This window comes from Benincasa hispida, chromosome 9 (genome assembly GCF_009727055.1).
Source record: "Benincasa hispida cultivar B227 chromosome 9, ASM972705v1, whole genome shotgun sequence".
NCBI lineage: Eukaryota > Viridiplantae > Streptophyta > Magnoliopsida > Cucurbitales > Cucurbitaceae > Benincasa > Benincasa hispida.
In genome coordinates this window covers 13,747,799-13,765,272 of record NC_052357.1, presented here as the reverse complement: position 1 = coordinate 13,765,272, position 17,474 = coordinate 13,747,799, and the positions used below count along the sequence as shown (strand labels likewise).

The 17,474-nt window shown below is 32.5% G+C and overlaps 2 protein-coding genes across 2 annotated transcripts; both read right to left on the bottom strand.

Annotated features, from left to right (window-relative positions):
- Positions 1–358: 358 nt before the first annotated feature.
- Positions 359–3,816, bottom strand: LOC120087003 (nuclear transcription factor Y subunit A-1-like). The gene is made up of 6 exons (XM_039043845.1): positions 3,652–3,816; positions 2,656–2,864; positions 2,414–2,529; positions 2,150–2,221; positions 1,569–1,730; positions 359–1,241 (listed from the first exon to the last, which is right to left on the bottom strand). Exons 2-6 carry the CDS (start codon positions 2,852–2,854, stop codon positions 840–842), a joined length of 951 nt encoding a protein of 316 aa, XP_038899773.1. The 5' UTR covers positions 2,855–2,864; positions 3,652–3,816; the 3' UTR covers positions 359–839.
- A 12,700-nt stretch (positions 3,817–16,516) lies between these two features.
- On the bottom strand, positions 16,517–16,930 carry LOC120084552. Its single transcript, XM_039040351.1, has one exon. It carries the CDS (start codon positions 16,928–16,930, stop codon positions 16,517–16,519), a length of 414 nt encoding a protein of 137 aa, XP_038896279.1.
- Between the last annotated feature and the right edge of the window lie 544 nt (positions 16,931–17,474).

The window sequence follows — 17,474 nt, the reverse complement described above, 5'->3', positions numbered from 1 at the left end:
TTGACTAAATTCTAACTATGGAACAAAATTCTAACTTTCTTCAAAAATATAGAAATTAACATGTGTTACCTAAAATTAAATACATATTTGATTTGATTTCAATAGATCAAAATTTGTCATGAACCAATATACACAAAATTGAAAATTCAGGGATCTTTTAAATATTTTTAAAGTTTATGAAAGTCCAGCAATCAAATAGATAAAAAAAAACCTTAAAAGTTTAAGGATTAAATAACTGGTTAAAAACTAAAGTAAACATTAATTTTTTTCTTAGTGGATAATGAGGTCTTCACTAAATATTAAAATAAAGGCATCTACCATAGCGTGTGCGAGTGAGTGAGGGAATATGAAAGAGAGGTTTCATCTTTAATGGCTTCAAGTCCACCAAACATGAAATATTTATCACCCGAAACATTCACACAAAGTTGAAAAGATACAGCACCCAATTGCACCTAAATTAAGTTATAAAAGTCTGCACACTTAAAATCTTTTGTTTTTCTGAGACACATTCAAGATCATAAATACATACGTAGTAATAGTAGAGGTAAATTGAAGAAGATAGAAATAGGCAGTGAATATACCACATTTTTTGGTGAACTGCATTTCTTCATCTTCTTCCATCTCACCTCAGAGTAACAACTAAAGCCAAGAATGAATTGCCTGAGAAACGCCGCCAAAAGGCGGTTTTCTTCCAAGCACAAAGAGGGCAAATCCATCAACTTCCAACCAGTAACAGAGCCTCACAAGAATCAACAGTCATGCTTACTGAATATTCAAGTTTTCTGCACTGAAACTGGTTAAACAGTGTTGGAGAACCCTCATTCCCCATCAAGAAACTTTTAACTGATGGGAATGGCCCTCTGTGGAGCCCCATTCACCTGCATGCTTTCATGTGGCTGATCGAGATGCCCTCCCTCGACATCGGCAAGTTGTGAATTGTATGTCGATAAACCATGGACATTCGATTTTCCGTTGAAGAAAGCGTGTGTTATCTGCATATTGTGTTTCATTAACTCTCTGCCCTCATTGAGTGTGTCCTTGATTTCATTTTCATCAGCCACCGTGTACTTTGGTGCAGCCCCGCTGACAGGTTTTGTTAAATGGTTTGCACTAGAATTGATGTCTTCTTCCCTATTTGTATTGGAAATAACATTGTTGGGCTTTTTGGTATTGAGGAAACGTCCTCCACTGCCTCTCGCTCGTCTCATAGCATGGAGGTGTCTGGATTCATGAAGATATGGCTGCACAAAACGGAACAGGGTATCCAGAAAAGTAAATAATGTTATACAATTACGATGGAATGTAATTAGCCAGAGAGCATGACTGCGATCGATATGAAAAGACAGCCCTGGTGAGACATGAAAAACCATTAATAATAGTTATATAATGCGATGAAGTGACCCACCCGCCCATAGGCTGTAACCAACTGGAAAGAAGATTTATAACAAAAATTTTTTTTTTTTTTTTACTAACTACGAATATCCATTTAGGTCTGCTTAGTTTTGAGAAATATCTTTCTTTATCTATGAGTCATTTTCATTTTCTCCTCAAACATATGTTGGCTATACCTTTCTACTTCTTATCACTTTCTTCTCAAGCTCAGCTTTGGCACGCGACTGTCTTCTCCTCAGGATACCATGATACTGCTTTGCGTTTACATAAACAGGCTCTTCTTCCATTTCAAGGGGTAAAGGCATCCTAGCATGGTGAAGTCCATAAATATGAGGTAACTGCAGGAAAATCAAGTATAATCATAATTCTTGAACAGTCAATCAGCAAGAAGGGTCTGTACAAAAGAACCCCATTGTTTATATGCAATCTTGTTCGGTGAAATTCGTAGGAATTGCTTGGTGGCATATTTCTTTGCAAAGAGAGGTACATAAGAAAGAAACATGACAAGGACCGATAGGGAGGGACATGTTTAGCCTCTATTCATACAGAATTTTTTTTTTTTAACCATATATCATGACAAATGGATAAGGCACAAATTACCATTTTAAAAGTTAATGGTGATCTCATCCTCGCAATTAATAATTAATTAACATGGACGATCTTGTCATTCTATATAATGAATGACATATGTAACAAAAACAGAATGTGTGAATTAGCAAATGAAATTACTAAACCATTCAAGTAAATCAGAGCATACCGTCGATTGTGGTCCATAAGAAGTCAGCATTTGATAATATTGTGCATCTGAAAAAGGATATGATGTCAAAACCTGCAAATAGAGATACTTGAAGTCCTTTTTGTATCCAGTTAAGAGGGAAGCAATGCCAAGAAGTCAAACATCTATTTTTCTTAGGAAAGAAATTTATTCATTATTCACTGCACACAAATGAAGAACTAGGCATACTACTCATGTTTATTTCTTCGTTTACAATGGTTTCAGAGAGAAACAGACAATCCTTACAATTGAATGGCCAACCAGTTCCATCTGGGAATTTGGATCAAGGTGTTCGCCCACGGGTGGGGATGTAGAAAAGGGAATGTACTTAAGATGCTGGACTTCTTTCCCAATATTTTCATCTGAACCAAGAAGAGTTTCAATATATCACTTAAATTGCCTATCCATAGACAAATATACTAAATTAATAAACATTGTAGCATATCCATAAACATAGACATTTACTTTAAAGAAAGAGAATCTTATACCATTTGCTTGTGACTGCGTTGCTCCACTGGTAACAGTAACGTTCAGATATTCTGCAGAAGATGTTTTGGCAGCGTCTTCACCTATGATGGTATTGTTACCAACTCCATGCCACCAAGGCTCAGAGTATTTAGTCGATTGTAGCAAATACTTTGCCCCATCAGCTACTTGTTGGTCTACATTTTCTGGTTTTGATGGCATCGTTCGAACCCTATCCCATCACCGAAAAAGGGGAGAAAATTAGAAAGAAAAGAAAAACAAAATAATTCACTCATACTTATACCACACAGCAGCATCAGGAAATTCTCAACTAAATCTATTATATTCTACCAAGTTCCATGATATGCACGGCTCCTTTATTTAAAATGAAAAAATTAATAAATAAATAAACAATCCAAGCCTGCTTCAAGGGCCAAGGCCAAACTTTGGAGACATCAAGTGTTTTACTCATTAAGCTCATCCAAAGATTCAAACACACAACCCTCGAGTACGTTATGGCAAGAAAATAGCATAATAAATACACTAGATATTCGTTACAAACTCCATCTATCTGTTTCCATTTACGCTATACAAACTTCAGCCTCTGCAATTTCCATAGATCCAAAAGAGAGGCTCTATAAAGGTCTATAACCGGTTGCCATAAAGCATGCAGCAAACGAACAAAAAATAGAGAAATAAAAAGGAAAATGAAGAAAAAACAGTAGATTCATAATTCCCAACGGTAAAATTCCTAACACAACAAGACGATAGCCTCTTCGACTCGCGATTTCAAGTTCATAACCACTTTTGCAATCGAATTCCGGTAATACTCTGTTCTACTCATTCATAGACTCAAATTTCCAACAGTATTCCTTATATTCTATCATTCCGTCACCACTAGATGAAAAATAAGCAGAAATTTCTGGAGTGAAATGGAGGCATAATAAAACCAAGCTCCGATCAAAATTCCGATTGTAAGCAGCGAAATCAGAAACAAGCGAGAGCAAGAAAACGCTTACAACTGTTGTGTGATTATGAAGCCGACGATCGAACCCTAGGGAGCTTTAGCTTCAAGGTCGCTCTGGCGTTCTAGCTCAGTTCCATTACTTTCTCTCTCTCTCTCTCTTTCTCTCTGCAGTGCCAGTGGAAGATGACAGAGAGAAGGAAATAAAAAAATGGAGAGGAGCGAAAATTAAAATAAAATAATTTTTGAATTAGAGTCTATAAAATTTATGGTAGTTTATACAGTTAATTTATTACTTTGCCTCCCTAAATTCCAACAACTATCTAATATCTCAACTTTGTTTTTTTTTTTAAGAAAAAAAGTTTAAAAAGTTTAGTAATTTTTTTTTCAACTTTGATATGATATTTTGTTGATAACTTGCCCAAAATTATGGTTAGATGACTTTTTTTTTAGGTTTATGGATAATTTTGATTGAATTTTGAGTTTTTCTAAATTTATTTAATTCTTAAATTATTATAAGTGTCAGATAGGTCAAACGATCAATTTTGTGTCTAATAGTTCTTTGACAGATTAAAAAAATTTAAAAGTAAATTGATGCCTTAGAGGTAAGAATTTAGAGACTAAATTTTGAGAATTATTTTAGTCTATTTCTAATTGTTTTAAAAACAATTCTAAAGGTGATTTTGTGTGAGCTATTGAATAATAAAATGTGATTTTTACCAATTTAAAGACATTTCGATTTTGTTTTGTTAATTGTTTATAGGGTATTTATTTTAAATTGCAATACTATTGAAAATATTTTCAAATATAATAAACTATCACTATCTATCAATAGATAGTGATAGATATATATAAGTGTTTATCACGAATAGATATTGACATTTTATTATATTTATAAATAAGTTGGTTCATTTTCCTATATTTGAAAACAATTTTTGATTATATAACAAAAAAATTATTTAGAAAATTGTAAAAGTGTGTCTAATCTTTTTTTAAGAGTAATTTGAAGTGTCTTGAATTGAAACATTTTATTAGTTTGTTTTTTCAAAAGTATATATATCATTTAAAAGCATTGGTCTAATGGTTCTCAAAGTCATTCTAAAAATTCATCCTCAAGTTAGATTCCATCTTCCATTTGTTTTCATTGTTTCAAAAGTCATATCAAATTCACTACATGCTGTCTATAATTATTTATACAAAAAAGTCTTTTTAGTTAAAATTTGAGAGTATCTTAAAATGATAGTTCAATCCTTGTTTTAACTACATATTTAGATATAATATTCTTTTTATTGACATTTTAAATCTTTGTTGCCATAAAAGAATAAAAAAGAAACAACCTATCTCACAAATTTAGTTTACGGTCACCATTTGATTTTCAGTTTTTAGTTTTTGAAAATTAAGTATATGAACATCACTCTCATCTATTGGTTTATCATGTTATGTTGTCTACTTTTTAGTAGTGCTATCAAAATCACAGTCAAAAATAGCTTTTGTATTTAAAAATTGGCTACCAATTCAAATATTTACATACGAAATATGAAAATCATAAATAAAAAATGGTGAAAAATCATCCTAATATTTTAAAACTAAAAATAAAAAACCAAATGATATAGTCTTAAAAATTTAAATTTTGAATTTACTTCGAAAATGTCATTCTTTTGAATTAGAATACCAAAGTTTATTTTGTCCAATGAATAGTGTACATTTAATGATTGAATCACATAAAGGACACAACTTGCAATCCAATTGTGTCTCCCTTTAAGGAAGAAAGGTATAAAGATATTGCTGCTGAGCTGCCCTTTTAACCTTCTTATTTTAGACATTAAAATATATATATATATATATATATATATAATGGACTTTGGAATCAATTGGCAAAAACACACCTTTCCATTGTTTTAGATTTTTTTTCCCCCTTTTTTCCCCTTTTTCATCCACTCATGCAATTCTTTATAATTATTATTTCTTTTTTATTATGATGACATATGATCCCAAATTTCATATATTATTAATTAGGTAAAAGTGTATAGTTGGTCCAATTGAATTTTTGTTAGCAAAATCTTTTATTTTCATTATTTTCTTAGATTTCTTGAGCAATAATAGATAAAGAAAATCCCAAGTAAATTTTATTTTCATATCTAAAGAAAGTTACTAATATATATTAATCCTCAAGGTCAATTTGTTAGCATGGGATCATATGAAACTTGAATTTTTAAATAGCATTTTGATACATATCGTCAAGGTTGTATGTTTGCATGATCATGAAACTTGATTTTTTTTTTTTTTTTTTTTTGGATAGAACTAAAGTAACATTATAGAGGACTTTATTATTATTTTTTTTTATGAATATTGTTCTTTTTAAGAACTTATCATAAATATAAGATTTTTATGAAGGTTATTGTTAAAATATTATAATTTCGTTTGTCCTCTCTTCAAGAGAGGGTGATTATTAAACTTATAAAAAATAAGATAAAAACTAGAGCACTCTCGTCTATTAAAAATACAACGATGCAAGACCTTTACCAAAGTGTAATTGGCTATAGTAGTTGAGGGATTTTTTTTAAATAATATTATTTTATTAATTATTAACAAAAATAGAGTTGGATTAAAAATATTGATAAAAATGGGGTTGTGTAATCGTGAACCCAGTACACGATTACCCCAAAATCGTGAATCGGGTCTACAACTTCCTTCGCAACACGTGAATTGGCAGTGACCTGACACACACAGACTACCACTTGTACAAGGATGCAGCGTTGACCACAGGTAATCATGGACGGGGTCCACGACTACCCTAAATCGTGTACGGGGTACACAACTTAGTGGTCCCCAAAAGGCCCCAAGACCTTTTCTCTTCACTTTCTTTCTCATCTCAAATTTTCTTCCTTTCTGCCTCTCTCTCACAGTTACCGCTCAACGTCACAGCCGTCGTTCGTCGTCACTATCGTCCAAAATTGTTCGCCGTCCACTGACCGTCACTACCCTCTCTGCCACTGCCAACTGTAGGTAACATTTTTTCCTTTTTTTTCCAATATATGATATTCTAGTCTATAGATCTACTATTTTATTTAAATGTATGCATCAAAAACTAGAGTTTTGATCTAGTTTAGTTGATCTATTGTGTAGGATTTGAATTATTTTATCTATTTAATTTTTTTTAGTTTAATATTATAAGTTGGAATGAACATTTGGGTTGTAGTTGATCTTTCTATTTTAATATTATAAGGTTGGACTATTTGGACTCAAAAAATAATATCTAGGCTATTTTGAGTTTTGATCTATATGGACTGTTTGGACTATTTAAAATAATGTTTAAAGAATTTAAAAGAAAAAAAACAAACTTTTTGGATTAGGCTATTAGTATTAACATATTTTTTGTCAACTATAACAGTTGTAAAGATTTGAGTAAATATGTCGATGCGTTCTGAAGATTTAGTCATTCTTGAATCTGAAAATGATGGGGACAATGATATTAACGCAGAACTTGATGAATTATTTGGAAACGATAGATGTGCAAAACATGATCTTGAGTTGATACCATCAAAGATGTTCACCCAAATAGATTGGGACATTATTAATTCAACCTGTGAATGAGGGTCAACATTGGAGGAAAGGAGTAGATGTATAGATAATTCTAATTTAATACAAAATGAATGTTACTTGTGAAGGAATGAACTCTTATTCAATAGTATCTACGAGCAGAAGCGGATCTTTCCAATTCATTGTGACAGAATTTCCACATGTACATTCAAACATACTAATATGCATTCATAACGCTAAATTACTGCATGATCAAAGAAACAATAAATAAGAGATCGATAGATCATACCAGTTGAAGACTTTTTCTTCACAGCAAATCTCACTATCGCTGGAACGACAAGCTATCGTTCAGCAATCCTAATCGTCTACCTCGAACAGTCTCCACTCGAACAGAAAGAAACGGGGACGACACCACCACTCAGAGCCCTCAGTATTCTTGGAGTGAGAATCTAAAGGGTAGGCTTTGTTCGGATTTGATAGAGGAGATGAGGAAGGAAGATCGTGTATAATGATCAAGCAAGTGGGAGAAAAGCTCATCTATCGTATAGACAAAATGTTTGATCGTTTAGGTGAAGTATACGATTGTGTAGGAAAAGCTAAGCGATCGTCTATACGATCGTTTAGTAAATATCGATCGCTAAACGACCATTTAGTAAATAGCGCATGCGGGTGTAAGCATTAAACGATCACTCTGCACGATCGTATAGGTAAGCGATCGTTCAGCACTATCGTATAGGCACTAATTTTACTAAGTGATGACACACTTCAACACTATGTCACGCATCCAATGCTTAACACACCATGAGCTATTTAAGCTTCTCAAAGCGATTCTTCAACTTACTCATCCGTTATGAAAATAGAAGAGACACCGACATATTATTCCTTAAGCGTCCAATTAATAGGCAATGAATATAATCACATTTTTTTCATAACCTATGGATTAATATCATATATTAACCATAGTATTTGTCCTTCACTAGATATAAATCAATTTATATCCAAATTTCTCCAAATTAATGTATCTCATACATAAAGTTAATTATATCATATATAATTAATTAGTTCAATTATATCATATATAATCGAACTCCCTCTTGTTAATTTGAATATTTCAAACTGACCCAAAAACTGATTCTCAACTTGTATCCAAGCTACCAAGGGGACCTTATGAACCTATGGCTCGAAGCTCCAACAGTATGTGAATAACTGACTAAACTCTTTAGCCACGATATCCACCATCCGTTAACGGCCAGGCATTCCACTAAAGATCGACAGTTGAACTCTTCTTACCATAGATATATTTCTATGTTCTTTGGATATAACCAATCATTAGTACGATGACCCTTCACAGATGCTCGTAAGTACAGTTGGACCAATTTACCGTTTTGCCCCTGTAGTTACATCTTATTCCTTAAGTACCACTGATCCCTCTAATGAACAATACAACATAGTCCTACTATGTGTGAACACCTCTCGAGCTATTAGAAGGTGTGGCACCACATCGTTCAAACCCCGGGATCAACCTTTAAAAGAGAAATCTATCTACTTATCCCTGCTTTGGGGAAGGAGTGAACTCCATCTTGTGAAGCTGAGTTCCCAGCTCCCAAATCAGATGAATCCCCAAAGTGGTAGGTTTAAGTTGGTTCTCTGGCCACTCGCACCCATGCAAATCAAAGAACCGCCCTTAATGGCAGGAGTTCCTAACTCACTTAGAATTGAGGTCATGTTACCTACGATCATCCTAGTGAAGTGAAATTTCTGTCATGAATGGAGTTATATGATGAGACGTAACACTTTGTGGTCAGATATTATACAAACTCTTTGAATAAGACGCCCCCGCTCGCATGTCCCCTACACGAATGATCAGGATCAAACCATCTGTGATAAGTCACAACACTTGTAACTATTCCACAAAGCGGGCCACGTCCGTAGCGTTACCAGGATAAAGTTTCCCTCCTATATCTATATACTACAGACCATTTTGGTTGTCACTTAAGATATGATCCACTTATGTCACTACATACATGCTTAAGTTACATAAGACAACCAGGGATATTAAGTTTATTGGTTTGTGGTAAAAAAAAACATCTAAATGTGCAAAGTCAAGAAGTGAAGTAAATATTATATATATTATACATCACAAGCGTTCGTACAAAATTGTTTACAAACTACAGGACACGAGACTTTAGGGCATCAACCCCAACAACTTGATACTAAAGAAAATCTACAACTGGCCATTAAAAATACTACATGACAAAACACTATGAGATCGTCGTAGTAGAATCGAACTAAGATATTTGGTATGTGAGATGCAAACAGTGGAAGGATGTGGAAGGATGGTTATGATTGGAGGTTATGGGCATGTCGGCGTAAAACTCATGGGATGTTTAAAATTACTAGACTTGAAGGGGAGCACTCATGTTTGTCCTCAGAATTGACACAGGATCATTCACAGCTTGGTTCCAATTTTATGAGTATTGAAATCCAAAATATGATTAGAGCTGATCCTGGGATTCATGTGGCCTTACTCCAAGAAGCAATTAAAAAATAATATAAGTATAATATTAATTATAGATGACTGTGGCAAGCCAAGAGTAAAACATTGATTATTGTGTTTGGTGATTGGGAGAAATCATATTCAGAGTTTTCGTATTGATTGAGTGTTATTGTGCATTACAATCATGGAAAACGATCGGATTGGTATTTTCTTCCATCTGATGTGCCAGGTACGACTATTTTTGTTCGAGTTTTCTGGTCCTTCAGTCCAACAAAAGAATGGTTCAAATATTGTAGACCATTAACTCATATTGATGGAACTCATTTGTACAAAAAGCATAAGGAGAAACTATTAACCGTTTTATCAATTGATGCAAACGGCTACATATTTCCCCTTGCTTTTGCTATTGTTGAAGGAGAGAACTCGTCCAGTTGGTCATGGTTTCTGTAGGCATTGTGTGAATATGTTAGCCAACGAGATGGTATTTGCTTGGTTTCTAATAGACATAAGGGCATTCTCACTATAATTAACAATGAAGAAATAGGTTGGAGTGAACCTAGAGCGTACCATCGATATTGTCCTCGTCATGTTGCTAGTAATTTCAATACGAAATACAAATCGAAGAAACTAAAAGATTTGGTGTTTAAGGCAAGAAATCAGCACCGAAAGCGCAAGTTCATTAGGTGCATGAAAGAGTTGAAGCAATTGAACCTGAGTGCTTGAATATTTTTCTGATATTGACTTGAAAAAATGGACACAATCACATGATGATAGGTGCCGCTATGGTGGATGACAAGCAATACAGCTAAATGTATGAATGGGGTTTTCAAAGGTGCTAGAATATTACCGATTACTTCTTGGTTAGGCACACATTCTATCGCACGATACTATATTTTGAACGTCGAAGCACTCGACCGTGGAGACATGTATACAGAATATACCATGAGAAAATTTAAGAGGCGACACAAATAAGCATCTGCACATTTAGTAACATCTATTGATAGGGAAACCCAAACTTTTTAAATACAAACTGACATAAGTATGATTTCTCTCTATAGATGTCAACACACACAAGTTGTGACCTTGAAAGAAGGGGTTTGTTCTTGTTATAAATGGCAGCAATTCAAGATTTCATGCTCTCGTGTAATTGCAGTTTGTAACTACATGCATTTGACATACCTACCTCTTACGGATGAATACTGCAAATTGTCACATTTTAAGTGATGTTATAAAGGTCGCTTCCATCCAATACAACACCCAGATTATTGGCCAAAATTATCATTTATAGAAGTTTGTCCAAATGCAGACTAACTGAGAAAACAGGGTCGCCCAAAGAGAACACGAATTTATAATGAAATGAATTGGAGAGAGGCTAACCAAAAAGTTTGATGTATAAAGGGAGAAGGACATAACAAGTGTACTTGTCCACAATGTACATTAGGTGCTCCCTCTTCGGACCATTGATGATTTGTTATGTAATGGACTTTTTTATGTAATTGACTTTTTATGTGATGGACTTTTTTATGTAATTGATTTTGTTATGTAATTTGAATTTGTTATGTAATGGATTTTTTTATGCAATTTGAATTTGTTATGTAATGAATTTTTCTATGTAATAGAATCTGTTATGGAATTGACTATATTAATATGTGTTTATACTCTTTCAATATTTGTGCATCATGGATCCTGGTCCTTCTAATCATGTGCAACTATATCAACAAAATACCCATCGTTCACAACCGATATAGGATAGAAATTCTACTGTAGTATGCACGAGCATACATTATGCAGCCTATTGGAGGATTCTTGTTCGCTGACAAGTCAAACACTCTGGTACATCTTATGTTTATCCCCCTGCTATCTGATTTCGAGCGTGTTGGTACGTACTAGTGGGGTATGCCTGCCTTGCATGGCTTTATAGAGAACTTTATCGGGCTACTAATATACGAGCATTGGAAATAGTGGGACCAGTGATACTTCCACAAGTATGGGCTTATGAAAGATTTAAAATTATAGCACCACAAGTCCAATTACAATCCCTAGGTCATCATCCACTAAGTGCTAGGTATTATTTTATTTGTATATTTATTCCGTTATCATTTTTTAGAATAAAATAAATTGATTGTATTTAAAAAAAAATAGATGGAGTGGTATATTAGTTGCCTCTGAACAGTCAACAAATATGTTGCTAGTATACTGACAAATATTTGACTGACTGATGCACAATCAGATAACAAATAAATCTTACAAACTTTTTTGGTGTCTAATTATTCCTTTTTTCTCATATTAATTGGATGCCAAACACACAAGATATTTGGTCATTACTCCCTAATTACTGTCGTAATGGTCAAGATATTTGGTTGTAGCCCTCTTATATGCTTCCATATAATATAGTGCATCAATCAGACCGTGTATTGAGATAGTTTGGTCTACTACAAACGATACCTTTGTTGTGCTATACATTTTTGGCACTACACCAGATTGATTTGAGGGGTAAGCATGACCAAGACTGGCGTCGGATTCACATAGACTATATATCGTACTGGCATGCACGTCATGATTGTTGTGCACATGGAGAAATAACAAATGGACCGGAAGTATCAAATGACTATTTTTCCTTGTACAATCCAACCACGAGACAATTTATCACACCTAAAGGCGCTTACTATTACTGCATGGTAAGAGTTGGATTATCTTACATTTCTCAAATACATGATATGAACATTATTTAGTATTAATTTTTTTCATCGTACAAAATAATTTTGTTGAAAATGTACAGTACTATTCAATACAACACAATTTACCAAGGTTGGGTTCAATGTATGATCAAACCTTGGTAAATGTAGAAAGTATTATTCAATAGATAAAATAACTCAATATTGCTAATACTGATCGAAGACGTATTCATCGTAGACGACAACGGTAACAAGGCGAAGTTAATTTAGAAGCACACAAAGACGACCTCCCCCAGTGGAAAAATGAGTTACTTGTAATTCAAACTTTTAATTTCATGTAAACTTCTATTTTGAAATTAAATAATTAATGAAACTACATTTTATGATGAGTCGTAGTTTTTTATACTAAAAAGCAAAATTGTTAGTTTGAAATTAAAAAAAAATCAAAATTAGAAAAAATAAATAAATAAATCGTGGACCCCGTCCACGAGTTTGGTCCTTTGACCAAGTCTATGAACGCTGATTGGATTGAGAGGTAATCGTGTACCAAGTACACGATTTTTCTTTCCACAAAAAACCATCCTATTTTTGTCGATACTTTTGTCTTCAACGTCACTTTTGAAATTTCTTTCCTATGTACCTCATTTTTGTCATTACTTTTAAAAATCATATTATTCTTGAACTTAACCCTAGTTGAGGTGCAAACTTAAGAATTTTTAAGTTCCAGAGTTTTAGTCTCATGAGATGCGTGTCAATATTTTCATTTTATTTTATCTTTCATTTTTTTATATATATATTTTCCTTGAACGTTCAAATTGTTTATTGTAGTCCCTTAACTTTCAATTTTGAACTTTTGAACTTTTTTTTAATGATTTTTTTTTCTATGTTTCAATAATTAATAGTAACCTTCGATGGACAGAAGACAAGTACGATCGAACAGTGTCAGTCGTCGGAATTGAACCTGCAAAATAGAAACTGTTACAAACTGAGTTGCAGAGCTCGCTCTCTTTAAGATGTTTCGTCACTCTACCTTTTGTGCAAGTAGTTCAACAATGGTCACGCCATTCCCAGGATAAAACAACCTAGAAAACACTGTCTCAAACATAACTATACTGGAACTAATCGAAAAACTCACACCCTTCAATACTGATATGCTCGAAAAACTAAACTCGTAAAGAAAGAAGAAAATGGGAGAGAAAGAAGAGACTGTGTAATTTTTGTGTTGTGTAGAACTGGAGAAGCTCGTGCAATTTATAGGCCTTAAAGGCCAACGGTGATGCGAAATGAACAACGAGAAAAGTGTGTAACTGTGGAACATGCGCGAGGACCACACGTAAGAAGCGCCCGAGAAGATTGAAGAAAAATTCTTTTTTTTTTTAATTTTAAATAAAAATAATAAAATAGTATAAAATAAAAAATTTATTGTTTTTTTTAAATAAAATCATTTCACACACACGTGCCACACTATTAACTTGCATGCAACCGTGGAACGTGTGTGAGGACCACACGTAAGAAGCGCTCGAGAAGATTGAAGAAATTTTTTTTTTCTTTATTTTTAAATAATAATAAAATAAAAAATTTATTATTTAAATAAAATCATTTCACACTTATTAAACTTAGCAATTAATAATTTCACACTTATTAAATAAAATAATAAAATAGCATGTGGGATTCTCAAAAGGTTTTTTTTTCATTTAAGAATTAAATTTTCACTAATAATTAATCAGTGGGTATGTGTGGATCTTTTAAAACAATAATTATAATAAAAATGATTAATTTTAGTTTTATTTTTTTATTATTTTATTTTTGAAGATTTTCGACTAGCACCTCCATTAATGATCAACCGTTTTTGTTAATCGAGGGATTGAGATTTACTCTCTCCTAAATATTGGAGATTTGTTTGTTTAATTTTAATATTTAGGGACAAAATTTGACACAAATAGTGTAAGGAACCAAAAGTGTAATTTATTTAATATTATAATATCTAGTTATCTAACAATTTCATTAACCATTTAATCATATATTCCAAAAAATAAATACTTTTCAAAAATCTCAAAAGAATAAGAAACTAAAAGGGACAATTGTTTTAAATGATAAATTTTTGTAAAATATTTTTAAATATAACAAAATGTCAATGTCTACTCATAGTATATCGCGGTAACATCTATCATGATCTATTACTAACAGATAGTAAAATTTTGTTATATATATAAATAAATTAGCTCATTTTCTTTTATTTGAAAATAATCCAATAAAATAACGAAAGGAAAAAGAATGATGCAAACCTCAATCTTAAGACCTCCAAAATCTTAGGAAGCTTCTCCAATGTAGCCAAATTCTACTTTTAGTAAAACTATTACATTCTTGTCTCTTAAATAGACAATGATGTTCTCCATTTTTTATTTGTTTTTAAATAAATTTATAGGTAAAAGGATGCACTTTGTCTCTTCAAGAGGCCGAAGGAACAAACCTACAATATTTCAATTATAAGTTTAAAAACGACATATATTTCTAGTAATTAGTTATATATATATATATATATATATATATATATATAATATAATATTAAATTTAAAAAAGAAAAAGAAAAAGAAAAACAACACCGTGGTCCAGTGTTTGGTTACGTCAAGTTTCCATCCAACGTTTTAATAGAATTTTACAACAATAGTATTTTTTAAACATTTTTTAAAGCGATGTAATATTAAAGCTTTAGAAAGATTAAGGGTATTTTTTTAATAGATGACAAAGTTTAAAATATTTTTTATAATTTAACCCAATAATAATAATAATATCTTCTCAAAAGATGATATTGGTAAATGTTTCTCAATTTGCTGGCATCCTACTCTAATAAATGGTATAGATTGTCCAAGAGACCGAAATGAAATTTATCCTAGGTTTTGAAAACACATGAGTTTTGGGCATTTTGCTTACATCTTCCTCTTGTGAAATTACCAAAATCAATTATTTCTTCCTCTTACTTGTTCGCTTTTCTCGATTTTTGCTCTTTGCACACATTCGCTTTTCTCGTTTTTTCTATATGCACACGTTCGCTCTTCTCGTTTCTCGCTCTCTGAACGTTCTTCACATTTCTCGTCCTCTGCAACTTTTTTGCAATCCTTCTTCTTTTTGAATCTTTTTTTATCATTCTTTCCCTGTACCTTTTTTTAGTCATCTGTAGTTCTTCTGCAAAAAAAAATTTAATCCTATGTTCGTTCTCTGCAACATTTTTTTAATCCTTCTTGAAACCATAGCATGAATTAGAGCGAGATCAAGGAGCGAGAGGAAGAAGCGAGAAAAAGAATCAAACAAGAGGAAGAATCCGAAGGGAGCATGAGCCAGATTTGATGAGAAAAAAATCAAATAAGCAAGAGGTAGAAGCAAGAAGAGAAATGAAAAAATAACATCATGTTCGCTCCTTAATACATTGGGTTGAATCGATAATTTCACAGTACATTTAAGTCAGTATAAGGTCAAATTTCATTCAATTTCATAGCATAAACCAAATTCCATTCATGCCCCTAAAAAGATGTCATCCTTACGAAAATCTCATCAAAACTTTCACCTTGTAATGAGCAAACACAACCTTCACTTTTAAAAGTAAATGAAGAGAACTTAACTTTTCGTGAATGGTCTCTTTTAAATGGTTCTCATAATTTTGATCTTTAATCTTTTAGAATGTTCAATTTTATCTTTAATGCGATAAAATTCTCGAGTAAACTTATTTATAAAAAAATATATGTTAAAATTTGACTATATCAATTTATTAACCATTTATTTATATTTTTAAAATCATCCATTTTTCAATTGTCTCATAAAAAGCGATAATTGTTATCATAATTTTTTTTAATCAAAAGAAAAGCAATTTCTTTAAATTGCCATCATTAGAATGTATTTCGCCGTTGTTTACAAAAAGACCAAATGATCACATCAAAGGTAGTACATGGAATTTGACAAACAGACATACATACATACATACATACTACATACATACATATATATATCAGGTGCAATAATTGTGAAACATAAAATAATTTTATCCACCTTTGAAATTATGATAACCATCCAGTAACACGCTTGAATTTGAATTCGTGTCCAAATCAAACATACTTCAACAACCAAAAGACGCAGACATGATAAAGTAAATTTTCTTTAAAAAAAAACAAACAAGAACAAGGATGGATATGAATTATTATTAATTATATGATTTGTCACTGGCCTGCAGCAAAGGCTTGAATCGGAAAAGTTTTGGTGACACCAGCAAGGCTCTTGAAATGAATCTTTCCTGTTGAATGATCATCGATGTAGATATCATTAACAGGAGGCCAAAGCAGAAACTCTTTAGCCTTGACACCCTTAAGCTTTTTAATCCTCTTATTCAAAATGAACCCAGTAATCTCCGAGTCATAACTCACCAACTTACTCACCATTTTGAATTCGTGCTCCACCTTTTTCCTCTGCACGATCCAGACGTAGCCAGTCTCCTTCACATACCCAACTTCCACCACGTCGGCTAGAGGGAGTAGCCCCTCTGGCAACTCAAACTCCTTTAAAAGGGCTACGGCCAGTTCAAGCCCTTCCTCATGCCCCCTTTTCACTATCCCACCTTCTTTTGGATCCGCCATTATTATAATTTTATGTGTTTGAGTGTCTATTGAAGAAGAAATAATAAGACCAATGTGTGTTTTTATAACTAAAACAATAGGAAAAGTTGAGTGTTTTTTGTTATGATAAAATCTAGGTGACTTTACTTTGTTTTTGCCGCCTAATCAATAGTACAAAATTCTATATGGAAGTTTTTGAAAGAGATTTCGTTGTTTACGAAATGTGAATACAATACCCGTTATTGTGGAAATATTTTGATTTAAGTCGCCGTACTATATATATATAACTCTACGTAAAGTTCTAGACAATGTTATGTAATTATAAAAATATATATTAAAAATTTTTGTCTTGACTTATAAAATTTTCAATTGTCTATAAGCCATAAACTTTTGGAATATGTTTCCAATATCAAACAAGATTGGTCTATTGATTATTTATCAAATGTGGAAAAAAAAATGTAAATGTTAGTTTTGGTCAATTATAATTCTAAAAATGGCCAATTTGTAGATATTTTCCTTTAGGGAATGACATCAGGAAAGGGTAGTTTGGTCATTCTCTCCTCTG